General features: G+C 36.3%; 3 protein-coding genes across 14 annotated transcripts; all 3 read right to left on the bottom strand.

The window, feature by feature from the left end:
• Positions 1–423: 423 nt before the first annotated feature.
• On the bottom strand, positions 424–11,320 carry LOC543757 (peptidyl-prolyl cis-trans isomerase CYP95). Of its 5 annotated transcripts, XM_069288153.1 has the most exons (15): positions 11,108–11,266; positions 9,586–9,705; positions 9,425–9,479; positions 8,462–8,550; positions 8,100–8,124; positions 6,496–6,534; positions 6,187–6,268; positions 4,575–4,692; positions 4,334–4,461; positions 3,882–4,194; positions 3,584–3,690; positions 2,201–2,408; positions 1,211–2,110; positions 1,066–1,131; positions 424–987 (listed from the first exon to the last, which is right to left on the bottom strand). In XM_069288153.1, the coding sequence occupies exons 5-15, from the start codon at positions 8,100–8,102 to the stop codon at positions 687–689; spliced, it is 2,265 nt and encodes a 754-aa protein (XP_069144254.1). In that variant the 5' UTR covers positions 8,103–8,124; positions 8,462–8,550; positions 9,425–9,479; positions 9,586–9,705; positions 11,108–11,266; the 3' UTR covers positions 424–686. The 5 variants fall into 5 exon arrangements, with proteins under 5 accessions (XP_069144254.1, XP_004245196.1, XP_025888105.1 ...); XM_004245148.5 differs by lacking the exon at positions 6,187–6,268 and having other exon boundaries at positions 11,108–11,320; XM_026032320.2 differs by lacking the exons at positions 6,187–6,268; positions 9,425–9,479; positions 9,586–9,705; positions 11,108–11,266 and adding an exon at positions 8,242–8,290.
• A 2,433-nt stretch (positions 11,321–13,753) lies between these two features.
• LOC101252612 (ammonium transporter 2 member 5-like) lies at positions 13,754–16,193 on the bottom strand. Its single transcript, XM_004245353.3, has 3 exons — positions 15,573–16,193; positions 15,014–15,299; positions 13,754–14,545 (listed from the first exon to the last, which is right to left on the bottom strand). The coding sequence occupies exons 1-3, from the start codon at positions 16,191–16,193 to the stop codon at positions 13,995–13,997; spliced, it is 1,458 nt and encodes a 485-aa protein (XP_004245401.1). The 3' UTR covers positions 13,754–13,994.
• Positions 16,194–16,609: 416 nt separating this feature from the next.
• DNMT2 (tRNA (cytosine(38)-C(5))-methyltransferase) lies at positions 16,610–27,632 on the bottom strand. Of its 8 annotated transcripts, none has more exons than XR_011210955.1 (10): positions 27,254–27,632; positions 26,395–26,488; positions 26,141–26,259; positions 25,890–26,012; positions 22,388–22,703; positions 22,171–22,284; positions 19,040–19,271; positions 18,190–18,255; positions 18,018–18,082; positions 16,987–17,227 (listed from the first exon to the last, which is right to left on the bottom strand). XR_011210955.1 is itself a non-coding variant. In XM_026032318.2 (9 exons), exons 1-9 carry the CDS (start codon positions 27,428–27,430, stop codon positions 17,054–17,056), a joined length of 1,254 nt encoding a protein of 417 aa, XP_025888103.1. In that variant the 5' UTR covers positions 27,431–27,632; the 3' UTR covers positions 16,610–17,053. The 8 variants fall into 8 exon arrangements, 2 of the variants coding, with proteins under 2 accessions (XP_025888103.1, NP_001353690.1); XR_011210953.1 differs by having other exon boundaries at positions 22,171–22,277; XR_003247651.2 differs by lacking the exon at positions 19,040–19,271 and having other exon boundaries at positions 16,610–17,227; positions 18,018–18,095.
• Positions 27,633–27,838: the final 206 nt, after the last annotated feature.

Genomic DNA, 27,838 nt, shown 5'->3' with positions numbered 1-27,838 from the left:
ATTTTTAAAAAAATGGAAAACCCAAAACTGACTTTCCCCACCCAAAGCAGAATGCAAAAAGTACCTTTGCAACATAACAACTTAGATTTTCATATCAGAATGGCGAGGCGGTGGCATCATAAACTATCTTTTTGCCTGCTGTGTGTAGCCAGCTAGGCTATTATCAAATGAATCTTGAAGACTATCATCCCCACAGATTAAACAGTATACAAAGGAATTATTTCAAAATATACCTAGAAGAAACAGAGAGAAGGATGAAGAATATCAATGGGCCACAAAACAAGAGCTCTGCCGCTGCAAATTCAAGCCATGGAAGTTGTCAAGATCAACCAAAACCAACACATGACTAGTCCAAAATAGGCCTTCACTGACATGAAGAACCCCAATTCCTCCGTACAAGAAATCCTAAATAACATGGCGTGATGATGCAAATCCAATATTTCGTAAGCAAGCAGTCTGAACATTACTCCCTATGCCAATTCTAATAGCCAAGCATAAAAAATTATTCAAAGGCATCATAAATCACACGCACACAACACCAAGCACACAAGTTTTAAGTATCCAAAATGCCGTCCAGAATCCACTACATAGGAAAAGACTATCCATTTGGCCAAGCCATAGTCGCAGAATGGTGAAAACTCAAATACGTATGTCCAGTTGCACTACTCAGCAACTACATGTACTCCTTATCCCGATTCAGGAGATCCATCTCCATAGGAAACCAGACCTGCCTTCCCAGGGGGACTCGCCGAGGATGATACTGACTTGCCTCTGCTGACTTGCTTTGGTGATCGTGAGCCCCGAGATGATTTCGACTCTGATCGGCTTCTGCTCCGAGAAGGTGATTTACGGCGTTCAGCTGATGGTGACCTGCGATATCTGTCCACAGGAGAGCGACTTTGTACAGGGCTTCGACTATAACGGCGACCACGGTAACGCACTGGACTACGTGAGACGCTGCGGCTTCGGCTTCTTCTGCCTCTGTATCTGCATTTTGGCAGTGACAGATTAGCTCCCTGTCAAAGAAAAATCCAACAAAAGTAGCATGTAGCAGAAATAACAAACCTGGGCGGTGTTCTTCCTCTAGGTGGACTCCTATAACGCCTAGGTGATCTCCTGTATCTCGAATATCTTCCAAAAGAAGAAAATTAATGAAAGAAGATATATATTTTAATTTCCTGTACCAATTAGAAAGGTTTGTGATGTTCACCTGTCACGCTCACCATAACGGTATGGCCTAGCAGGGGACCGGTCAGGAGACCGACTCCTGTATCTACGAACATAGGAGTAACGCTCACTAAAGCCCCTTCCCCTCCTAATGCGCTTGGGAGATCCATCCACTGAAGCACTTCTTGAAGAGCTCCTCGCACGATCATACACCGGAGATCTAGCCCTACGACCTGCACTAACAGGACTTCTTGAATAGCTGCGTCGATTGTTCCTGCTAGGAGCCCTACCTGGACTTCGGCTTGGGCTTCGCCTAGAAGGAACCCTACCTGAACTTCGGCTTACACTCCGTCGAGAAGACTTGACAGGGCTTCTGCTAGGGCTCCTTCCAGCAGGCCTAAGCCTTGAAGGAACCCTACCTGAACTTCTGCTTGCACTCCTCCGTGAAGACCTAACAGGACTTTTGCTTGGGCTCCTTCGAGAAGACCTAACAGGGCTTCCACTTGGACTCCTTCTATAAGATCTAACTGGTGTTCGACTTTTAGATTTCACCGACTTCCTTGATGAGGCTCTGTGTGGACTTGGGGTAAGTTGCCTTCTAGGAGATGCTGACGGACTTCTGCTACTCCTTCGGCGTGAATGAGCTCTCGCTGGAGGACTCACACTGACACTTCCTCCCCTCTTGCCTCTCACTGGGCTTCTACTAATGCTTCTTGCGGGACTACCACTACGACTCTTAACAATGCTGCTGCTCCTTCTCTGTGAGACGCGATGAGGACTTCCACTGCGACTTGGACTTCTGCTTACACTATGTCTGGATCTCACACTTGGGCTCCTGCTCACACTGCGCTTTGGGCTAATACTTCGACTTCTGCTTAAACTCCTCCGAGGACTAATGCTCATACTCCTACTCATTGTCCTTTTGGGACTTATACTTCTGCTCCTGCTCAATGACTTCTAATAAAATTCTGATTCTGAAAGAATCCATAAGCAAAAAGAATAACCGAGTAGCAATGAGAAATGAAGAGTAAACCTAGATTTGCCAGGGTGATCATCCACCACATCAGGCTGCCTATCAACAGGTTTATCAGATCTAATTTCCATTTTGGTATTATTGCTTTGACGCTCTCCGTTCTCCTTGGGAAATTCTACCTCCTCTCCTTCAAAAATGTCAGTTGCCTCTTTCTTGTGATGAAGAGAAACTGCTTCTCCCTCCTCAAGCGAAGGAGAATGATTTCCTTCTGCAAAATGTCCATAAACCAGTTAACCATAAGGTTGCAATATGACCAGTATAGATTAAATGTTACATGCATACTGTAAATGCAAGAGCTTAGACACTTTTCAAAACATAATCTCATCAACTAGAAAGTGTGTACAAGAAAACCTCTTAAATATAGATGAAGAATCAGATGTAGTGCCATCATAGATAGAACTTATGAAACCAGAAACGAACTTATAGAACTTCAAAAATCTTAGAAAAATTTAAAGAAAAAAGGATCAATACTTGACAGCAACTAGTGATAACAAAATACACCCAGAAACAGAAGAGAGGTAAATGGATAGCTCAAGGATTTATCTAATTTTCATGAAAAATCACAAAACGGTGAAATAGAATTTGCTGGTGAGTTGCGTGATTATTGGTGCATAAAGAAGCTTGAACAACAGTGTCAATCAATAAAAGATCAACTGCAGTCTGCCCACCTCCAGAATTAAAACCCGTTTGGGTCGACTTAATTGTTCAAATTAAATTAAGTCGAAAAATTCTTGAGACCTACTTATGGTTTCTTAACTTATTTTAAGTTATTTTTAACATGCCAAACACTTCCAAAAACTAAAAGTGACTTAAAAGTGGGTTTGACCGACTTTAAAGCCAATCCAAACAGGCTCTTAGAATTGTTCAGTAATGATAGGCTGAGAACCTTGCCTGATACGAAAGAAACTCAAAGAATCCTGCTGCACATGCCTAACACAGAACGTTGACTTGGAAAAGAGTCAAATAAAACTAATGAAAATACAGTGATTTTGGGGGAATCATGCAGTTAGGTTTGTTATTTGATGCAACCTTAGACTTGATTGCTTTTGAGCATTTTTGATACTACAGATAAATCTTAAGAATCAGTTGGAAAAATATTGTTCTTATTGTATACCTACACAAAAAATTCTACAGTAATTAACAACTTTCTCACCACTATACATGGCCTATTGCTGCAATTATACTGGACGGAACCATCATTTGGAAATGCAAGAGATACAAACGTATGCCAACTTTTACAACTCACAAATTAATAGAGTTTTAATGCATCGGAAAGAGTAAAATCTGATGCACATAATAAGACTTGGAATTGACTCTTGAAACCAGAAATGATCGAAGGAGCTGAGGGCTAGAGACCAGCAAATACAAGATTCTCTGAAGTACCTGTTTTCTTTTCCATACTTTTGTGCTTTCCTCCGGAAGCCCGTCTTACACCATCTTCGTCTAAACCATCACGTCCACTCTCACTTTCTGAAGGACTGTCTGATGCCCTGGTAAAGAATATTGGAATGAAAAGACCGTCAGTCTCTTAAATTCCCGCATTAAGAAGAGATGGAATGAAATTATTGGTCATAGATAAAAGGAAATATTCCAATTGTTACCCCCATTATTGAACATATGGCATCTAAAACTGCACAACTTAACAATGTATGGAGCAAAAGATAGAATACTGAAGAGCAACCTTTTCGATTTGCGCTTAGATTTCTTGTCACGTCTTTTGCGCTTTTTCTCACGTCGCTTCTCCTTTCTTTTGGAACGTCTATGCCTGTCTCTTTTAGATCTCTTCCTCTTCCTCCGTCTATCATCACTTGATGAGCTAATTTCAGAATCAGAAGATACATCCGAGTCGGAATCACTTTCAGACTCAGAAGACTCAGTATCACTATCTGTTGAGCTCTCTGATTCTGATGTATAATATCTCCTCCTCTTTTTCTTTCTCTCTTTGGCGGATTTTTTGTGCTTCCCATTTTTCAATTTATTTAGCTTTCTCTTATCTGCATCAAGGAGAAGAAAAATTAAATAAAGCCTCATAACTTGCAGACTTTTCAATTAACAAAAACTACAGGGAGAAACAACAGTAAAGGAGTATTTCAAAGCAAGCTTCCAAGAGCAATGGAACTGCAGAAGTCTCACCATCAGGTAACTCGCCACTATTGATTATCTTCACAGTTACATCAGGTTTTCCCTCTTCATTTCCCACACTCTCAATTTTCTTAAGAACTTCAAGGCCATCAACAAGTTTGCCGAAGACTACACATTTCCTGTCAAGAAAAATATTATGCAGCGATCTGTTAAAGCAAGCTTCCAGCAGAGTAGGAAATTACAATCAGCATCTACAAGAGGCACTAAACTTTCTTTAGAAATTATAACAAACCTGTCAAGATGATGATCAGCCTGAAAGGTGATGGAAAATATAGAACCGCGTGCATCACGATCAGCAATAGCCATAGATAGTAGACCTTGGGAATCATGTTTTATCTTCGGCGACTCATCTGAAATATTAAATTAATTTCACTTGTTACAGAGCCTGTCTTTTTTCTTTCAACCAATTGATTTAACAGAGAAGGGCCAAATATGCATGGACTATCGCAAAAGGTCAATACACCCTTTCATCAACCTGTTTTGCCAAGAATACCTAGATAGTTATATTTTTGGCCAACCTATGCCCTTTGACTAAGGGTCAAAGCTGAATTTAAGAAAAGTTCATTAAAATAAATCCACTCACCCGGTTTTTCGATTTACCCAACCCGAGCACTTACCAGATTTTGTTTTTTTTTTGTTTATACTCTTCAATCTATTTTTGTGAAAAAACTGGAAAACATTTTTAAAATTATTTTAAACAAGATCAACCTCAACATGTAGACTTTTTCAGTGCCAAAACCTGGAAATATGCAGAGACTTCCAAAGATCAGTTTCACAAAAAGTAACTACTATAATTATTATTATTATTAACAAGATCAACATCTAGAAGCCGGGCTTTTTAGAGTCGAAAACCGGGATCATGCAAATTGACCTCTAGAGGTCATCTTTTTATAAAAATTTTTGAAAGAGTTCAAAATCGCACCAATAATAAACTGACATGTTGAATTTAAATAAATGCTTTCAGAATTCAGTGTTGATCAATGGTCAAAGGAAATAAATGAGCCCAAAATGTAACCAAAGGGGTATTTTTAGCAAAATAGGTGGATGAAGGGTATTTAGGCCTTTTGCGATAATCCGTGGGCATTTGTGACCCTTCTCCGTTGATTTATTAGTTCAAGCTATCACATCAAAGAGATAAATCTATAGGCCCTGCAAAAATTGCACCTCCAAAAAGGTGATGCTAGACCCATTTCATTAAGCAATGGCAAAACAACTAGTTGCACTTGAGCAAGTGCACTATACCATGATTTACAAAACTAAAACCAACAAGACAATTTTAATTGTAAAGTATGCCCTCTCAATAGCCATTATTCCAAAACTATAATTGTTTGTCAGGTTTTGTATGTAGAAATTGATAAGAAAGATCCATTACTGAATCTTTCCAAAAGATATTTCTGTAAGATCACCTACACCTAGAGAATAGTCAGGTATCAATATACCTGTTAACATAAAATGTTTATATACAGATAACGCAAGTATTATTACCCATAAAATTACAAGCAGGCCATTTTTTTCACAAAAGGAACTGCTAAACTTTGCCAATCTGCAATTTTGCCCTAGTGACAATTTTTCTAGGCAATCATGACTAATCAGAAATTCTACCATACAGCTACTGTTCTGATCTGATAACCAATTACCTCAGTTCTGCAGTAAAGTTATAATAGATTTCCCTGGGATTGTTCTGAACAAAATGAACCATACAGAACAATCAAAATAAGGCTTAAATCACTAGGGAAAAAAGCAAACAGCAAATTAAATTTCAAATTCTCAAACTACTATAAAGTATAAAACCAAAAAAACAATATCGACAAAAGCACAGGCAACATAGCCTTCATGTCCCCTACCATTATCTGAGAGGAACAATGTCCAATACCAATGGATTGAAGCTCCCAAGCAGCATAGAATTAGATCAAAGTCTGCCTCAACCTTCACAGGCAATACAAAAGGAAAACCCATGTTCTTTCAAGATAAACGATTTTTTGCTAAAAAGGAATACACACACTGTTGTTTGTGTTTTGATTTACTATCCATTATATTCTAGTCCTCTAAGAAAAAAGTAGGGCAGTCATTCAGTACATGAGACGAACATCAAGCAGTCATAAGATATGAGGCAAATTCAAAAATAAAGGTGGGAATAAAAAAAGAGGTCTCACCTGGAAACTTTCCCCCATAGATGCTTTCCCCATAGTTCCCTGCAAAGAAGTAGGCACATCAACTCAGAAACTTTAACCAGGACCTGTTGTAGTGTTCCGATTCAGCCTATTGCAAAGTTTTGACCGAGTCAAGAAACACTTAAATTTTAAAATATGCATACGAGATTATTTTCAACTCAACAAAAGGTAACAGGATTTACAATTAGCAAATTTAATACATAAAGCAACTGAAACACCGTTTATACCAGCAATTTGTTTTTCCATTCGTTGCAATTAGTTTCTTGAGGCTCCAGACTACACATATTCACTTATTAATTCATCCAAGTTACCTTCACATTGCCAAATGATTATCCTCACAAATCTGACAGAGAATGCCAGAGACTAACCACAGCCAATAATGTCCTCAACTGAGAGACCATTCAAAAAAAGGTGCAACCATGCATAACATCCCTTCTAATCGGTCTACAATAATGTCATTGACAAAACCAGACTACAATCCACCATTCTTTCTACTCATATTTCAGTGTCTCAGGTCATATCATGGGAAGAGACTTGTATAGTTCATTTAACTGGTTAACGTCGTACTTTTCCCAGGATATAGATAAAAAAGATAACACACACAGATACTATAATCAACAACAAATTTTAGTCCCAACTGTGAAACAGGATTCCTTCAAAACATATCGACTCATGTGTGGGGGGGCGGGGTTCAAATGCCTTAGGAAAGCCTTACATCCAAGGATAGGACATACTGGAAATTATGTGAAGAACATAGAGTGTACAAAGGGGGGTAAATTGGGGAAATGAAGAAGCATGTCATTCGCTCCAACTTAATAAGCTGCAAATCTAAAACAGATGACTGTATTCTATATGGAACAAGGCAACAATATCACATCAATCAATCATTCAAATATGACTCCAAAATGATTGGGGTTCACTGTTGATTACAAGAATTTCCGTTCACTCTGCTCCATTCAGTTTTTTCATTTCAATGCTAATAATGTGGTTGTCAAGGCAAATTAGAATTTTCAAAAACTAAGATTCTCAAAACCTAGTACTTAAATTCACATGGACATATGAGTCTCTGGACACACTAGACATAAAGTAACAATACTCAAGTCTTGATGGTTTCTAATTGTATCTAGTCATATCCCCGTACATACATTTTAACACCTACATTTCAAAACAATTCATCTTTCAGATAAATTAGAGCTTTGGAGACCCAACACTCACTAACATAAATTGTAGTTACACAACCATTCTATCGAACTTGTTCAGTAGCTGCTCCCTTCTGTAAAATACTCTAGTAGCACTCCTACATCTCATTCAACCTATACAAATTGTGTGTGTTATATCATATATCTACTCCCAGAAAGACTCAGCCAAAACATATGCCTCGTCTTTGTCTGCATGCAGGTACATCAATTTTGCTGATCTCATTTCACCAACAATTCCCTTAACAGGGCAAAAACACAAATGGTCAAAATTAAACCCAAAACAATAGTATACAATCAACTAAGATTAGTCCATCAAACACTGAATTTTAGCAGGCCATCAGTTGATTATATTCAGAACTTAATGTAGTATGTAGATCAAAGGCATACCATCTTGTCTCAGCATGTCACCTGCCTGAAATAGAGAGGGGAAAAAACAATTAGTTAACTATTACAAAATAACATGAACAATGAGCCTTGTAATATGCTGAAGCTCGGTAATACAGAGGACAAATGACTCAGTCAATACAACCTTAAAACTACATCACAAGAAATGCAGTTGTGACCATCAGCCCTGCATCCTACAGCACAAACAAGGATATCTGACTAAAAGGAAACACCACTTCTTAACCGTGCTCAACCACAAAGCCAAGAGCTGTGTAATGGAGCACTTCTTTTAAGGCAAGAGTGCAATGGAGCACATTCAAACTACATGTCAACAGAACAAGCATAGCAAGAACCTACAAACATACCTGAGCCACGGATCCCTTGACAATACGATGGAAAAAGGTTCCTTTATAATGCAATGGTCTTCCCGTCTTAGAGCTGACTCCTTTCTCCCCTGAAAAATAACAATTTCTTCCTATGTCAGTTGAGGATACCACAGCACTTAACATGGAGATGGATAAAGCATCCAAGAAAACGAAGAAGACAAAGATCAGCTCCCACAAGATGACGATTTATGTCACCCTATAACATAAGGAACTTGTTAAGGTGACCTGAACCACTTTTCTATTAGAAGAAATCTAAGGAGATAACTTAAAGAGCGAGCTGACAAACTTCCATGAATAAAGTGAACATCTAAGCGATTTTATCAACCTGACAGCTGCACTGCAAGTGATTGTTTATCCATAGACTGTTTGCGGGTCAGTGTACATTTTGTTTTTAGAAGGAGTTTCAAGTTAGTTACAAAATATTTTACAGCAAGTTCATTATTTATAATCTTTTTGCCTTTTTGATTAAGTATTATACTTATCCTTCTTCTCATGGGTAGTTACTTTTACGTGGGCAAGCATCGTATAAGAAATTATTGTAGCTTAACAAAGAGAAAATTCAAAGACAGCAAGAAAGTTGACAGATTTTCACTGTGTTTGTGACGGTATGTAACAATTTGGCAACGAAAAAGAATACAACTTTGGATCTTTCAAAAAGAGAGAAACTACGAATTACTCAAAGTCAGTCCCCATTCAATCTGTCTGATTGAGTTTATCACTAATAATTTCCACATTCGGGAGAATAATTTTGCAGCCCTGAAACCCCATGTCATGTTATGGAAACACAATAAGGTCTGAATGCAGATTAGAAGTATGTTAAAGAAAAGAACTCAGCAGAATACGGGCAGGATAAAAGGTCACAGAAGGGAAAGTAACTAGAAAACCAATCCAACAGGCTTAGACTAATATATGATACATGAGCAGCACTCTTATATTTGTCACCTGTACACAGTGCACGGAAGTTCTCTGCAGTTTTTGGAGCCACGTCGGTGAAAAGCTGCAAATAAGATAACTCAAGGGTATCCAACTGTAAGTATCTCGTTATGTGAGTTCAAATAAGTATATTTAGGGATAACAAATCTAGCGGGTGGATAGCTTGATACCTCAAAAGCCATTCTTTCAACTGGGTCGCCATCAATTGAAACATCAAGGAACACCTGCGGTTTCTTCTTACTCATGTTTAAGGAACTTGTTGCTTCGAGAACTCAGGCTGGCAGGTATATCTTCAAATAAGAAAGAGGGGAGTAAGAGCATGAACTATAAAGAATGTTGCAATTCTACTTAACTATGAAAGGAAAGATACAAGGGAAAGCATGTCAAAGGAGGAGGTTGTATAGGTGCGAAATTGTTCACTTTGGAATTAACTACAGAATTTCGTATGCAAACAAAATTCATTTACTTGACGCGAACAAAAACCAAAAAGAACAAAGGAGAAGGTTGGCTGTTAAAATATCCAGTAACATATGGCTAAATTCAATGAAGCATATGGCTAAATTCAATGAACCACACATCCTCTACCAAAGATATGCTTGAAGTTACTCACAACACACAATCATCAAAAAAGGTTGGTCAAAAAGTGCCACACCAAAAAAAAATACTAAGGCCTACACAAGATTTACAAAGATATAGAATGATATAGCGCCCCAACCATCAAAAGAGTAACCTCATATGCATCTTTATTGCTAACAATCCTTTAAAAGGGTATAGACACCAACAAGAAAAAAGTAAAGTGTGTTAACATAACATATCTTGATTAACCCCAACCATTAAGTATACACTGCAAAACTGCACACCCTAAAGGTTATACTCAGCTAAATTCCCATCCATCTAATAACACATACTTAACTCAAAGGGAAAATTAGTACACAGAACTAATTGCAAAAGAGAACAGAGAAAATTCGAGCCACTTGGTCCCAAATATTATTTATAATCTTAGAATCACTAAATTCACCCAAAGACGCTACGAAAAGAGTGCAAAGCCCAACAGAGAAGAGCACAGAAAATGGATCCACTTCAATACACTAGAAACCATCCTACCTATCATACATGACACAGACTCGGGCACATCTACTCATCTAGTAAAGACACACAGCTTAAGGATCCAGGCAGTGTTTGTAGAAGATGAAATGTGCTTGGATTGTTGAAGTTTTTACTCATCGTTTGAAGATTTGTGAGTGGAAGTAGATAAGACACTCCCTCAACCCTTTCAAAAAGAAAACCCCCAAAAATTGAAAAAAATTGAGCTTCAACAATTTTAACTAGTTATATTCTTTAATAACTTGAACGACCTGCAAACAGAAACCACAATCTATTTATATCATAAACTTCAAGCATGAAAACACCAGCATCTTAACAAATTTATGCAAACAAAAGAACCCAATAACCTCGCCATTTGCCAAAACCCTACCCAGTACCTAAAACCCTACTGTTATACCTAATTTCAGCTAACAGTAGCCAATCAACTACATTCAGAACTTCGAAAAAAGACAATAAACAGCACAAAATTCATTGTTAATTATACTACAAACGCTACCCAGCTTCACTAATCAGAGAAAAAAGCAAGTATAAATGGTGAGAAAAAGCGATAAACATCTCAAAATTGAGCAGAAGAAGAGAGATGGATACCTGAAAAGTAGGCATCAAAATGATGAAGGAGCAATGTAAGGACGAGAGCGGCGATATAGCTGTGAGAATTTTAGGGTTTTCTATCTTCTCCAAATTCTGTACTCTGAAGATTTATAAATCACACTATAGGGGAAAAAAATAAAATTTGGAAGGTGCGACAATTTCTAGAATTCTGGACATAATTGTCAATATACCACTAAATTATAGCTCGATAAGAATTAACTTATTCGTATATTAATTTATTATAATATTTAATAGATAGAAGGGAAATATAACATTCTACAATTCTATTAAGGGACATAATTGTTAATATACCACTAAACTATAGTTCGATAATAAATAAGATATTTATATATTAATTTATTATAATATTTGATATGTAGATAGGAAATATGACATTTATGTATAGAATTAATCGGATGTTTCGTTGATAATTTAGAAACTTATATAACTAATACATATAGATAAATTATGTGGAAATATATGTTTGCAAAATATAAAGTAGAATAACTAATATATATTTAACTAATATCTCATAAATAACTAATTCATGCATAAAATAATATCAGCTTCTTTCGTAACTATCTTTATATTACCAATACGTTCATAACTCTAACTAGTTACTAAATTTCATTTAAAATTTGTATCTATTGAACACATCTACACTTTGATTTTGAATCAATTGATATAAAAAAAATTAATAATAAAAATTGAAATTAACGTCTAAGGAGTACGTTTTTACATGTAAAACTTACTCCTCAAATTTTAAGGCTTACGCCTTATAAACTTATGCCCTAAATTTTTGCCCAAAAGCATTTTTGGTATGCTACGCCTTGAAAACACCTTTAAAGATATTAATAAAGATTTAATAGATTATTTCTTAGTATATTTGTCTATTTGCTTATATAATAGATGATTTAAGGTGTAAAATTTTAACTTAAATAGAGCAAATTAAATCATCATTTTCTGTAAATCTAAATTTTTTATTTATAATCTAATATAAAATTGAATTAGTCATCGATATTAATTATGAGAACGATGCTTGTCTACCCTAAAATAGATATAGACGATATGAAACATTAGCAAACAAGTGAAGACACAACTATCAACAAGATAATTGAATTTCTTTTACTATATTCAATCATGTACATTTTTAGAGCACAATTATTAGCTTAATAATATTAATATTTATTGAAACAAAAGTACAAACTACTATGTCAAGCGATATATACATATCTTAACGACATGTGTCAAGAACCACAAGAAATGTATATGTCAAGAAACTAACACATATATAAATAAGGTTCATTTTCTTTTCGTGCGAACTCTTATTTCATGAAAAAATAATTGGAATATAATTCACTTTCGCATAATAAACCTATAAATAGAGAAAATAATATATCAGATTCATATAACCAACCAAACTAATTTAGATCTAAAGTCATTGATTGATGAAGAGTGATCATAATATTAATCGTTTAGATACATTGGAAGTTACAATAACAAAAAAAAAATTAATTTGACCTTATGTGCACCTAGAGGTTAGCCGGGTTTTTCTTATCATAGAAAAAACTTTAATTCGAAACCAAATAGAAAGTTTGGATATGATGAGTTGTTTGTTGTATGAATTTGTAAAGCATTCTTTGATATGCATATTTTTCTTTTCTTTGTTGACACAACTCATTTGCTTATTCAAGCAATTGAGTCAAGTGCAAAGTTTGAATGAAAGAGTTGCTTAAAAGAAACGCTATGTTTAAAACGGAAAAATATGTCAAACAAATTGAAACGGAAGAGTATGAACTTCAACGATACAAGGTATGTTAATTAACTCAACGAAGATCCTATAAAAAGAAGCTCACATATATCCCGACATCTATTTGGGAGAGCTGGAAGCCTCACTGAGAGATGAGGCTTTTAACGCTACCTATCAAGGCGCCCCAATGATGAGTTTGCAGACAAAAATCTAAGAGCATTGCTAAATCTTTATAGATATGTTGAAAAAAAATTGGCCTAAATCATCCTCATATTTATACCAAACTTTGATTACATCTTTAGGATATTCTACATGACTAAATTTAACTGGATTTTAGTCAGAATTAATGGATTTTGGTTATTCCACAAGTAGTATTATTACTTTTATTGGACTGTCAAAGTGCAGCAATAGACTTCTATTATACTACCTCACCAAATGTGTAGCTAGTATCTACATGCAGCGCCTATTTCCCATGTTTTTTCTTCTTAGTTACAAGTTACAACCACAATAATAAACAATATATTCTGTGTAATCCGACAAAGTTGATCGATTGCATATGACTTCCAACTTATCTAGTGGAAAACATAGTTGTCATAATGTCCATAGTTCAATCAAGGATACCACAGTTAGGATGAACTTCTTGAGGAGTGAGCATGCAACGCGTCACCCCCTTTTTTGAACTTTTCACCTTTCTTAACGATAATAACAACAATATATCTAGTGAAAATGCCACAAGTGGGGTCTGAGAAGGAGGGTAAAGTGAACGTAGACCATACCCCTACCTCGTGAATTTTTCACCTTTTCTTTATATTGGAAAATTTGCAGGAAGAAGAAAAGTAACAAAAACATACATATGTGAACTAACAAACAAACCAATTGATGCCTTGCCACTATTCTTATATAACAAGAAGATGAAACCTTGTATTTCTTATTAATTATTTTCACTTCCTCAGGAAATACATTCAATGAATGCCAAAAGCACTCTTGCAGCCTGCAGCTAGTTCAAATTGATCACGTAACATCATCATGATCAGTTATATTCTTATGAAAAAAGAAAACTAAACCAGAATTTAAGAAAACACACATCACAAGAAATGCATTAGTATATGACCAATATCGCGAAGTTACTTTGAATTAAACCATTTCGACCTGACTTCTAGACGTATTATAACTAGACTTAGCAGCTCCAGCAGCAGTATCAGAAAATCCTGCAGATTTCTCAAGCCTATCACCTTGTCCCCAAATAGCATAAGCTTCCTCACCATGTGCAGCTTCATCTCCAATTTCCATATCTTCCTCTGACATTCTGAGTGGTACAATGAGCTGCACCAACAAACATATCAAGCTTGTCATCACAACGTTCACCACCACGATGAACAGAATCCCAAGAAGTTGGAGACCCATTTGCCTGAGTCCTTTGTGGGCTTGTCCGTCGTGAAGCCCATAGAAGAGGCCATAATAGTTGTTATAGTAGCCATAGAAAAGGTAACATAGTCTCGGGTGAGCAAAGAGCCCCGTGAGGAGTCCTCCTAGGCATCCAGCCACAGCATGGGTGTGGAAGACAGCCATTGTGTCGTCCACTTTTTGAAGAAGCTCAGATTTCTTGTGGACTACCATCATTGTGAACCATGGAATTGAGCCTGAACATAGTCCTACAGCTATGGCTGCCCATCCCTGTATAACACCTATACACCACCATGTATTAAGGGCTAAAAATATCGTGTTTAAGTTATATACACTAACACGATCAATATAACTTAATATGTTGTAGCATGCTATTTACTCATATTCTAGGTTATATCATTTTGTTATAGACAGTTAAGTCCTACTAGAACAGCGAACAACCTAGTCTGATTCCCTGAGAAGATTGGTTCAGTAGATAGATGAAAGTAGTGACCAGTACAACCCCATGCTTGCCTACTCGTCTTAACTCACTGGCCTATTTGTGCCTTTCATTGATTAAGGAAATCCCTACTCTTTAAAGCAGAATGACTAAGCATGTCAGTCTAATCTAACCTTTCATGTCTACGCATAGAATCCTTTTATAAATGTATATGTTTTATACACTGTCAGTATACACTAACTTACGCTCCTGATTAGAAAATGCCTGAAATGATCCTAATAAGGAAGTGAAGATAAAATTGTTATGGTACCTGCAGCAGGTGTGATTGCAACTAAGCCAGTGATCATGCCTTGGACAGCACCAATAACAGAAGGCTTTCCAAAGAAGATGACATCAAGAATGAGCCATGTTAACAAGCTTGTAGCAGCAGCAACATGTGTGTTTAACACGGCCAAGGATGCATCAATGTTGGCTGCATATGGATCACCTCCATTGAACCCTGACCACCCCATCCACAGGAGTCCTGCCCCAGCCAACATCAGAAGTATGTTATTTGGTGGAAATCTCTCTCTGTCCTTGGTTGATCTTGGACCCACCTGCGATAATATTTCACTAAAAGACCATCATAGGAAAGTTTACTCTTCAATAGAGAGCTATAGTTTTTTCCTTCTCATTGTTTTCTTCTTTAGCTTTGTTCATTTATTCCTTCTGTCTATTTCATTTTATATTGTGTTGGTTCGGCCAACGTTTAAAAAAAGAGTTTTAGCAAAGTTATCCTAAAAACTTGTGATCTTAAACATATCCAAACAATTCTATAGCTATAAGAACATGTTAGTAACGATAAACTGGCAAAAACGATGTGTCCTTACCCAATAAGCAGCAGTAAAACCAGCTACACCAGAAGAGAGATGAATGACATATCCACCAGAATAGTCAATAATACCATTAACAGACAACCAACCATTAGAAGACCAAATAGTATATGCACCAAAAGTATAAGAAAATGTTAGCCACAATGGTACAAACAACATCCAAGCATAAAAATTCATCCTTCCAAGCAATGCACCCGCTATCAGAACCAGAGTGATAGCCGCGAATACAAACTGGAAAAACACCATAGTCGCGTTAGGAAACATCCCCAGAAATGCTTTCTGGAAGAGGTAATCTTGTTCTAACGCAACGTCTATTTTACCCCATATTGGTATTAGTTTTTCTCCAAATGACATTCTATATCCCCAACAAACCCAACATAGTAGTACACAAGCAAAGGCATATAAAACCATGAAAGCTGAATTTACTGCCCATTTTTTTTTAACTGCTCCTCCATAGAGTATTATAAGGCCTGGTACACTTTGTAGCCCCACTAAGGTGGCTGCTACAAGTTGCCATGCATTGTCACCTTTGCTCATCCACGGAGGATTCGCATCCCCCGGAATCAAGTTTGATGGGAGCACAGAAAAGTTAAAGGCTGGTGGAGATGATAAACTCATATTTCTTGATTTTGTTTTGCTGGTCTGTTAGGAGATTAATTAGGAAAAACGTTGATTTTCATTGTTTGAATTGTGAATGGATTATATAAGAGTTCATTAGAGTTGATTCTCACGTCAAGCTGTCTTTCTACAATGGAGTAGTTTTCTTGTAAGTTTTTTTTTGATTCTAGCTATAGTGAATCTTATAGTATTTATGTCATAATTAGTTAAATATAATTTGTAGGTCATTGGTCACTACGCTTAAGTTTTGTAGAGCTATTTATCTTACGGTTATTACAATGTTATATGGCAGTGTAACGACATTTGCAAGGAAATTTTATAGGAGCTGCTGCAACTTTTTGATCCCTTTTGATCATTAAATTAGTTTGCGACTGATTAATTAAATGAGAAAATTACAAAAAGCAAAAAAGAAGACGAAACCAAATACAATTTTTGACTGCAATATTTCTAGACATCTATTTTTGCATGCTACAGATATTTCTCAAGTGCTTTTTAAAATTACAATATCGAGTAATAAACATCATTTTAACCTGTTCAATCAAGGAGGATTAATGAAATCTACTTCTACTTAATTTCAAATGTTTATTACAATTAGGCAAGCACCTCTTGCGGTTGGCAATGGCTCCAATTACATACAATTCAAAAAATATTGTGAGTGCAGCTGAGAACCATTCTATACAGCCAATATGCAGAATGCAGAAGGGGCATCTCATATCTCTCTTTTTAACGCGATTTGCTGGAGTGAAAACACAACCCTCTTGTTAGGATCAAGTCATTGAAACGCTGGTTACAGATTGTTCTTCTGCATCATCGTGTCAGCACTGTGTTTTTTTTTTTTTTTTGAGAGCATCCATCATCTACTAGACCCTCAGGTTCAGGGGAAAAACTGTTGGATGTGAATTTTTATCCAGCAAAACTTGTGCAGATGGAGCTTCAGATAATAGCATAATCATAATCATGAATGGTTGATGAAGAGATATTGAAGCAGTGGAGCAACCACTCCCACACTTAAACTGTTTCCTAGCATTGCATAACTGCACCAAATACCCCCAAGGCATATATATGTTAGCACGCGATTCTTTTATGAAACCCAGAACAGAATTGCTCAAATCTTGTAAAGAATACAGGAGCCCAGGACGAACTTTCTCATTCTCAAGGGAATAGCATTAAAGCTCACGAAAGTGACAACTGTAATTTCACAAGGCAACCTCGGGCAATTTTGTATCGTATTAATGTACTCGTTTGTTTGTTAATTTAAATGTTCGCTTGTGACAATATGCATTTATAAGTAAGGTCTAATCACCTTCAATCCAACTCAAACAATGAAATGATCAGAATCATGATATACTCCCTCTTTCATGTTAAATGACACTTTCCATTATAGTCAGTTCCAAAATGAATGACACCTTCCCGTATTTGGAAATTCTTGAACTTTAAACTTCACGTTTTACCCTTAATCATATGTTCTTACAGCCATAAAAAGTTCATGGCATGTTTAAGACCACAAGTTCAAACGGTAGTGATGATGTGTGCATGTTTTTCTTTCTTAAATTCAGTGCCCGGTCTAACACCACCACATAAAATGAAGGGGAGGAGGTAGACTGTTTTAAAAATAGGAAAAGTCAAAATGGCCCATAGCAAGACAGGGACATGGAAATTTTCTAAAACATCAGTACAAGATCGACAATGCCCTTAAGGCAAATGCAACATCAGTTTCTATGACTAACAAACAACACTTACATTTTAACAATTTGAACTAAAAAATCACAGGAACTGAGAAAAAATGATTCATGAATAAGTACAAGTACTGGGAAAAAGATGTACCGTTGGCGAAGACTGATGTGTTGTGGAAACTGGAAGTCTTCTGGAAAAGAATGCAAATTCGCAACCTACAATCAAGATCTGTGAGATGGTCTTCAATCTATATTGCTTTATTTCCCAAGAAAGCAAAGAAGCAAGAAGACAACTATTTCACAAACTGAAGAGAAATCAATACCTCCCTAGGTGTGAAGTATCTGAGAGACAGATCCTGCAGTGAAGGCATTCTATTCTCTGGTTTTTCCTGTATTTATGAAATGGCACCCCATGAAATCATTGGAGAGCAATATTTTTAGAAGTGAAAAGCACAAAAAAATTACAAGGTGCATGAGGATTGAAGAGCGTTAAGTGAAGTGCATGCTTCTTTGGAGTCAAGTGTACAAGTTATAAAAAATTAAACACATAAAGAGTTTAGTACCATAATAGCCAGATTACATCTAAAATAACTAATGTTAGCCTCCAATATACAATAATGCCTCTGTAGACACGAGGTGTGACAGCTGCTACTAATCCAAATCCTCAAAGTTGAGATTGCTTCTTACTGGGATCAATTTTACATCATTGTTTGAAGCACATGCTTCTCCATGAAGCGATAACTCCTCACTTCACATCGATTTAAGTGATGAACCAATGACTTTTAATAACACGAGAAAACAGAAGGAATAATCCAACATCAGTATGAATTATCCAGATCAAAACTAAATAAAACAGAAGAACGTTTTGATTAATCATAGAAATCAAAGAGAAAAACTAAAACTTTCAGATACACAACACTTCATCTTGGGAACTAGAGAAACCAGCCTTAATCAAATGTAGCAGTTAAGTACTCCCCCCCACCCCCCTCCATCTTTACATGTCTATAATACTAAAAATGGATGTCCACGATTACTTGTCCAGTTTGGAAGCCAATGAGATAATATGTCACTTTATACCTATTTTACCCTTATTATTAAGTACTAGTTATTTCTAATTCATTTCCCAATGAGTGAGATGACTTATAATAATTAGGGGTAATAAAGTAAAATTACCACTTCATTTATTGCTTCTTAAGGGGTGTGCCAAGTCAAACATGGACAAGTAAAGATGGACGGAGGGAATTTAATGTCGCGGCACGACACAAGCAACTTCATCACTTATACCTCCATTTGGAAGATATGAACCTCCGCCCCAATTTCAAATCAAGAACATGGCTATGCTCATGGGGTGGTGACATCAAGGCAAAAAGGCCACATCCCGGTGTCGCATCTTACACTTCTTCACCTTTAAATGAGGGATGTCATTTTGTCTCCACGATTAGTTTCACAGAAAAAAGTAAGTCAAAAAATCCTCCTCATAAGCAAATCTAGAATTAACTAACAGGCAGTACATATTATAAAACCATTAGTAAAAAAGAAGAAAATTTACAAGTAAATAAATTCTGTTTCAAGTAGATAAATGACCATAACTATTTTTTTATAACGATGCTTTCCTGGTCAAGTTGTGCATACCACAACTATTACATCAGTACCTGCATCCTTCCACTAGTAAATGTATTGGATAACTCTGTCTTCCAAGACTTAATTTGAGAAGAAATTAACTTTACCCTTTGCTGAATTTGAACCTGGGTCAGAGACACTTTGCTTAGTGTTAAATACAAGGTAAAACTTGTGTGAGGGTGGTCATTGCTTGCCAGAGGCATTTGTTGGGCCCGCATTATTTTTCTCTCCCTGTCTCTTCACACACTAGCCCACCAAGCCCAACTCCTATGGGATACGAGGTGGCCATCATGAAATGTAGGCTTCTTTCCGAACTTCATAATACACCATTATTGTGAATTGGGGATATTTCAAGAGTGGAGAACAATGTCCAAGATAATTAGATGTCCAAAAGGAGAGGAAAGAACTAGGTTTGATTATTAACATTCAACTAAGAGATGCAATCCAAAGGAGAAGGGATATGAACTCATACATGAATTACTAACTTGTAGTAATTTAAGAGAGGTTCAAAAGAATGGAACAAATCCCCAACTCTCAAAGAATAACCTAAACTCATGATCGAAATAAATCTCCTTTCAAAGAAAGACCTAATAGCCTATTTATATTAGGGCTCATTATTCCAAGGAAAAAAATTACTAAAATACCCTTTTAGGGCCTCTTCATTTAGGACCAAGGATATGGCTTTACTTCTCCTTTTGGGCTTCTAATTGTCTTGGACCTTGTTCTCCACTCTTTAGATATCCGCATAAGCATATTGTGGGATATGGTCTTTCTTCTTAACTGGCAATTTATTTTGGAGGATGAGTTTAGGTTACTGTATAAAAGTTGGAGTTAAACCACTCTTAAATTACTACAAGTTAGTAATTCATGTATGAGTCATATTGCTTCTCCCTTAGGATTGTATCTTATTTGAATATTATTCTTATTAGTTCCTAAATTCCCTTCATTGTTTCTTTGAGTTAGTTGATTGCACTGCAACTCTAGAACAATCCTTTCTTTCTTCTTATCCTGGATTTAAAATTATTGATTGCATTTACACATGTCTGGGTAATTACTACATAGGTGTGTGTTTACCCTAACAATTGTCTTAATCTTCCCATCCTTTTATTGCTTCCCATAATTGTTCTGGTGTTCATGTGAGATTGAAGAATCCATCTTCAATTTCTTTGAATTCCCAAGCATGTTTCACATCATCTCTCCCATACACGTTCACCCATCAGCATCTTTAGGTGAAGTTCCAGAACTGGTAAGGCACAAAAACCTCAAAAAGTCAAAATCCACTGAACAACCTCTAGGTAGAAAACCTTCCACAAAGATTACCCTGAACCAAACTGGCACAACAACATATCTCTCCCCACAACAAGCACCATTCACAATGGCCCTGGCACATTATTCTACTTTTACAACAGGGGTTATACCCACTTGGACCTGGTTATTCAAGTGAATTCAAATTAAATGCTATCAAGTTTCTTCTCTACCACATTTGACTTTTTATCCCATACATATTCCCAAGGATGACTGTACAAATTCTTGGAACAGATTGGACAAGAGAAAATAAAGTTGGGCTTCATTGTGCAGGACAGTCAATCCATCTTCCACTTCTATTTCTTCAATTAATAATCCTTTCATCTAGTTATTTCCACCCAACTAATAAAGGAGCACAGAAGATCCAATTGATAACAGTGGATGGTTTGTATGGGATACTGGGAAAGGAGGGGTGATGTGACAAGCAGGGAAAGAAAAAGAAAGAAAAAGAATGGATGGGCCCTCAAAAGTCATTGCTAGTATGTTTGATACAGTTAGTGCTATACCTTAGGCCTCAATTAGCAGGGGTAGGGGATGCGCTGGGGGATGTGTGCAAAGAGAGGGAAAGATACATGAATGAGCATTATTGTGGCCCCACAAATGCCACTTGACAAGCAATGCCCATTCTCACACAAGTATTGCTAATTGTATTAACATAGCCAAAAAACCCTCCTCACTCTTCTACCTATTGACTTTTGAAGTAAGAAGCATCCATTTCCATGTTGTAAGCATGATTAGGGTTAAGGGAAGTACTGCAGCTAGATGGTAGGCAGGGGAAAGCGTCAAAATTTCATTCCCCCTTCACTGACCGTTGAACATCCTTAGGTTTTATAACTGCTCCTGTTACTTCAATATCTAACATCTAAAAGAACACTTGACTGTTGAGGGGGTGGAAGAGCGATAAACCTCCATAACAACAAGAAAAGAGAGCCCATGTGACCAGTGTGAACAAGACCCACATGAGTCTCATAGAACAAAAAGCTCAAGTGAGGGTTTGAATTAATTTAAATACAGAAAGAGCCATTATAGATAAGGAAAAACTCTCGTAAAATTATAAAGACTGTGGAACTACTTATTGTAATGGGGGTTATGAAGATAAAAAAAATCAACTTATCCACCATGTCATGCAGAAGCATGGTTACATGTATGATATTGTAAGTTTCTTAGAGTTCCCAAAAGGTTTCCTTCTCCATTTCTACAGAAACCTTCAACAAGAAATATCAAGGTAATCTTATGGAGTAGCGAAAGAGCAAATAAGATTATAACCAACTTTTCAAAGCTACAGAATCTCTTTCTTAATTGTTATATTATATTATAAAGGCAACTGAAACATAGTCAAGGAGAAACGTTAACATCGTGATGATACTTTAAAGCTTTACCTGGAAAGTTGCCTCGGCAGTTGCCAACAGGGAGCCAGTACCCTTCACATATCTGTAATAGCTTTTTGTAAAACAACAGCAACGCTTTGAATGAGGATAAACAATATCTGTGATCTTTTAAGGATGTAACTCAACAACAATTGACGAGCAGAGAGAAAGATATATATATGACATAAAAAACAGAGGAAGCTGTAGGGATCAACAGGAAGAAGGATACCCATGGCACTTCCCCATCTTTCAATCAGGCTTGATGGAACAAAGCACACATCATTTTCCTCATCAAGTCTATCTGATTTTACAGAATCATTAGCATGGAAAGAATAAGTTGATGAGTCCTTCCGATTGCCAAAAGTTTTGAATACAAGAAAATCATCTACAGGATGACAAGCTTGAAGCAGCTCATCCCAGTACTCTGGTGACAGCAGCTGTTCCTTTTCCATTGTGCTTTCAGTCTGCCCAAGTAAAGGACCAGGGGTTCGAAGTAGCTGATTGTTAAATTCAGGGACTTCAAACGATAAAGGTTTCCTCTTGGCCTGCAGTAAAGTAATTTCAGTATTTTAAATTTGTGTTTTGCAAAATAAATAGATTAATACCCATAAGTTGAAGCATTACATAGACAAGGAATGAACTAATTATGAAATGAATTTTGATCGCCAACAAGCCACATTTTGCATCCTAAATTTACTGAACTCCCATGTCTATTTAGTCTTTAACAATTTGTTTTGATTATTAAAGGTTACTTCATTGCAAATACAGCAACAAGAAAGTGCTCTAGAGAAACTACTGAGAGAGCAGCTCAACACTGCAGAAAGTGTAAGGAGCAATCTAACATGGCATCCATATCATTTGCAATAGCCATGTTACACCCAAAAAGGTGAAGGAGATACATCTGTACTTCATGCTGATTACAGATTCAATTTTGCTTTCAAAAACTCTTGCATTCCTTCTTTCCAAATGGTCCATGAAATAGCGGAGGGGATTGAGTTCCAGGTTTGCACTTTTGCCTTTCCCATCCCGTTGAAGAGCCAGCCTCAGTAGCTCCATTGAGGTCCTTGCATTACCCAATTCACTCCCATGATGTTAAGAATGACAAGAAGTGTTGATTATTTAGTTTCCAACTCAAGCAGGTCTTCTGCAATCTATAAGACTGTCCATAAAGTCACCAACACTTCCCCAATACTCCTTTTGCCCAATTTATGAGGCGATGATTGGGCACGGAGGTTAAGAAAGAAATACAAACTCTTGAAACTTGTAATCTAGAAAAAGTAATAGACATTTGTGTGGCTATAAATCGTCTCATCAAGGGTAAAATGAAAGTTCATAGTCAAATGATTTATAGTATGATATTCTTTTTGAGACAAACTAAAAAGGAAAGTATGACACATAAATTGGGATAAATACAACACTAAATAACTGTTTGTTGCCTATGGGATTACATAACAGGTAAGAACAATGGACTAACATAAGGATAACTCAAGACACTGAGGGCTCGTTTGGTGTGAGGGATAAGAATAAATAGTCCTGGGATTAAAAAATAGTCCTTGGATAAAATTTAGATGTTTTGTTTGGTTGACATGTTTGAATAACTTATCCCACCAATTCTGAATGATTGAGAGATTGGGAGGATATAACAGAATTCTATAACTCAGAAGCAAGTTTAAACAATCTGACTGACGAAGTGGACAGACTAGAATGGAACAGAAACAGTAAAGGAATTTTTTATGTCAAATCTGCATACAGGGAGCTAAATGTAGAAGTAGTGAAGGAAAAAGAATGGCCTTGGAAGATGATATGGAAACCGAAAATTCCCTACAAAGTTAACTGTTTCATCTGGCTTCTGGCCAAAGAAGCAGTGTTAACTCATGATAACCTGAACAAAAGAGGTCACCAACTAACCACCGGTTGTTTTTTATGTGAGGAACAAGCTGAGACAATCAACCATCTTTTTTTGCACTGCAAATGGACAGACCAGCTTTGGAAGATGTTCATCAGTTGGAAAGGGATTAGTTGGGTGAAACCTGGAAGCATTGCAGACGTTCTAAGATGCTGGAATGTGGATGGTAATGTGAGCAAGAAGGAAGAAAAATGGAAGATCGTCCCAGCATGTATTTGGTGGTCAATTTAGATTGAGAGGAACAAAAGGTGCTTTGAGGGGACTTAAAACAACATTCAGAATCTTAAAATGAATTGTTTAGGCCTTTATTATTTTTGGTGTGAGCAAAAACTACTAGCTCAAACAGAAGATATTTGTGATGTTTTCAACTTTTTGTAAGGCACAGAACTGAATTACAAGTTGTAAGTTGTAATATTTTTGAAGGGGTACTACACCTTGGTTGTAGTATACCTGTGCATATATAGAAGTAAAGTTACCATCATCAAAAAAAAAAAACTTACTTATCCCACCAGTTATAGCATAGTGATGGGATAAGTTATCTCATATACATGGTGGGATAAGTTATCCCATGATAACTAATCATGGGATAGTTTATCTTGGGTAACTAGTTCCAACCAAACGACCCCTTACATTTTCTTATTAACAAAAAAATTATCAAGTTTTGCATGGCTTAAAACTCAAAATGGATAATGGCCCACTTCTCTACCCTTCTCTGCTTCAAGGCTTTCGTCTGCCACAACGTTTGAACCCTTGACATGCACCTATAACCTATACATTACGCGTTGCCTTCTTACCACCACACCAAATCTCTGGGGGAACTCAAAACAATTACTTACTTAAGAACAGATCAAGGGCTACAATAAGGTAAACCAAGATATGTGAAGCCTAAAAATAAAACAGTACTGCAATTTTTACCTTTAAATTGTTAGTCAACTATGTGACCCAAGTTTTTTTATAAATGAAGCATCCAACTGTATACTAAAATGTAAGATTACTTGTAATGATTATTCAAGCATATAAAAAAAAGGTAACTGAAAAAACAATTACAAGAAAACTATCGTGTACTGAATGTCATTCAGAGGTTTATGAGGAACCATGTTAGTTACTAGATGTTAAACATTTGACTAAGCTTTCTTATCTGTGCTCGTCTCTGCCTAATATTAACCTTGATTTAGACACTTAGTAATCAATCAAACGATATACTTTGCTCTGCACAACATGTTTGCTTAAGCACGACGAACTTTAGGTTGTGAAGTGCAACTTACAAGTTTCAATATATTAAATTTAGTTGTTGAGAAAAATCGACAACAATCAGCAGGTAAAACTAACTATCCTTCCCATTATCTGGGAAAAATAGGAGAACTTTTATTCAAAAAACATGTTGGTTAGCTTCATAAGCCAAAGAAGAGAAATGACCAAGTTCTCCTAATTTTTTTAATGTTTTCTTTGTGCTCCTCAATGATCTTTCCCCGCAAAACACTTTGTCTTTATTGAGGAAATTTCAGTTAGTTCCCATAATGCATCTCAATCATTTCTCATCAATCATGTAAGTGTAATCCATCAAACAATTGACTATACATCAATCGAAACTAGTTGGGTTAGGTATATGAAGTTCTTTTTACTGTTCTGTTCTACTCAGCTCATTTCATTTCAACACATCAATTAATAAGTGTAATTCAAATATTAACAACATCACGGATAGACAACTATTTAAAAAATAAAAGAAGTCCAGAACATGGGCAATGAATGAAAACATACATGTGATGAAGATTGATACTAGTCCTTTTTATTGATAAAATCCAAAGAGGAAAACATAGAGACATACCAAGCAATAATAACGAGGCCGAGAATATGGCAGTCCAAATTGCAGTGGACTCAAAATAAATTCTTGTGTAACAAAATTATTCTTTTCCAATATATCAACCAATATTGCATGGGTATCAGAAGTCTGCAATGAAGGAAAAAGGCTTTATATATATATTCTAAGATGACCATCTGCCCCAATATAGCATAAGACAGCTGGATTAGTAAAAACATAGGTGGTAGAATGAAGCATGAATTGGGAAAGGCACAAACCTCAAATCCTACAACATTTTCCACAAAAAGATATGATGGAGGACGTAATAACTGTGGTACAAGTTCCAGAATTTTAAGAAATGATGATGCACGTGCATCACTAGAACCTTTCTGGAGTCCTGACACAAAAAATGTACCAAAAGGGTTACAGTTAATATGGCCACAAGAAGAAGAAAGAAAAGCTAAATGGGGGAACACGGTTGCTGGCCTGGGCACCACGGTTATAAAAAGAATGGGGGAATGCAATTCATCACCTTGTCGAGTATATGGCTGACAAGGAGGAGAAAGTAACCAAGCATCAGCATTGTAGCCGTCAAGATCAGCGGCATTCAGAGTCTGAATGTTACCCTATTGTCACCCAAAAATATAAACTTTATCAATACTAGTTAAGTATCATAATAAGATTTGAAACTACCAATGTATAAGCAATTTCTCAGTGAAATTCTTTTTTGACTAGTATAAATTATCAGAGACATTTGTATAACATTCATAGAGTAAAATGCTCCCTCCATTTCAAACTGAGAGTCCACAATATTTTTCCATGTGAGAATAAAAAAAGTAAACATTTCATGCATGGTAAAGAACTCACTTTTACTTCTCTGCATACAATTTTTTCTCTACTTACTATGTATAATAGAAAAGGAACCTAAAAAGCTCCGCTATATATGTTTTGTTACTGAACAATGCTTATTGATCTTAGAATGGAAGTTTTACTCCATTCAAGTCCAACAAACTGAATAATCTTGTATCTGAATACCCCGACAGGATTCTGTATTTTCTCCTTCGAGTTTTCATCGACAGAATAAAGACTGGAAAATCTACTCTCACAATCCAAATTTACATGAAATTGTTGACAATTTGATACGTTCAAAATGTAGAATACCATTTCACCAATAAACACTTCTATACAAACTTTCAACACTACGAAATTCAATAAAATTTTCAAACTTCCAACTTTGATATGATATCTTCTCGACTAAATCTACACTAGCTAAACTAATGTACCAATAAACGAGAGGGAGTACAATTTTTCAACAGTGGACGAGAATTAGTAAAAGTAAATTAATTGTTAAAAACAAAGCAATTATGTGGTTGATTTTTTTTCTCAAACACCTGAAAAGGCCGGTGACCGAAGTTGTGCTGGTAAACATCATTAGCAACGTCGTTTATATCGAAAGCTTCTACAACAGTGGCGTCGACGGCGGCTTTGAGCAGAGAATACCGCAAGCCACCAATTCCACTGTAGAACTCCAGCACTCGCCATGGACTTCTAGAAACTTCCGATTCCATCAACTAGCTATTGCCAAGAATTTATAGTAAAACTGAAAGCGATTCGCAGCTCTGCAGTATTTGTCCAGACGCAAGCAAACAACCGTCGGCGGGCAGTGCTCTGTAATTGTTAAAGAGTTTTTAACTCAATTGTGTCCCTTAAGTTTTAGAATTCATCTGTTTTGGTCCTTAGGCCAAACACATACACAGCCCAAGAAAATCCATAATTGTTTTGAAGAGTTTATCTATATTTTAGCGTAAAAATAGTCGACGATGTATGTTCGTTTTCTTTTTTAAGGATCAATTAAATTAAATAATTTTTTTTTGTCATACTCTAAGCTATTTAAATTTAACTCAACAGACTTTTGTTGAATTATTGTTGATTTTTTAAAAAAAATAAAATAAATATTTTTTATCGATTATTCTTCA

The sequence above is a fragment of the Solanum lycopersicum genome, chromosome 8 (assembly GCF_036512215.1).
Source record: "Solanum lycopersicum chromosome 8, SLM_r2.1".
In the NCBI taxonomy this organism is placed as follows: domain Eukaryota; kingdom Viridiplantae; phylum Streptophyta; class Magnoliopsida; order Solanales; family Solanaceae; genus Solanum; species Solanum lycopersicum.
The sequence above is the reverse complement of the archived record's forward strand: the minus strand, read 5'-3'. Positions and strand labels throughout refer to the sequence as shown.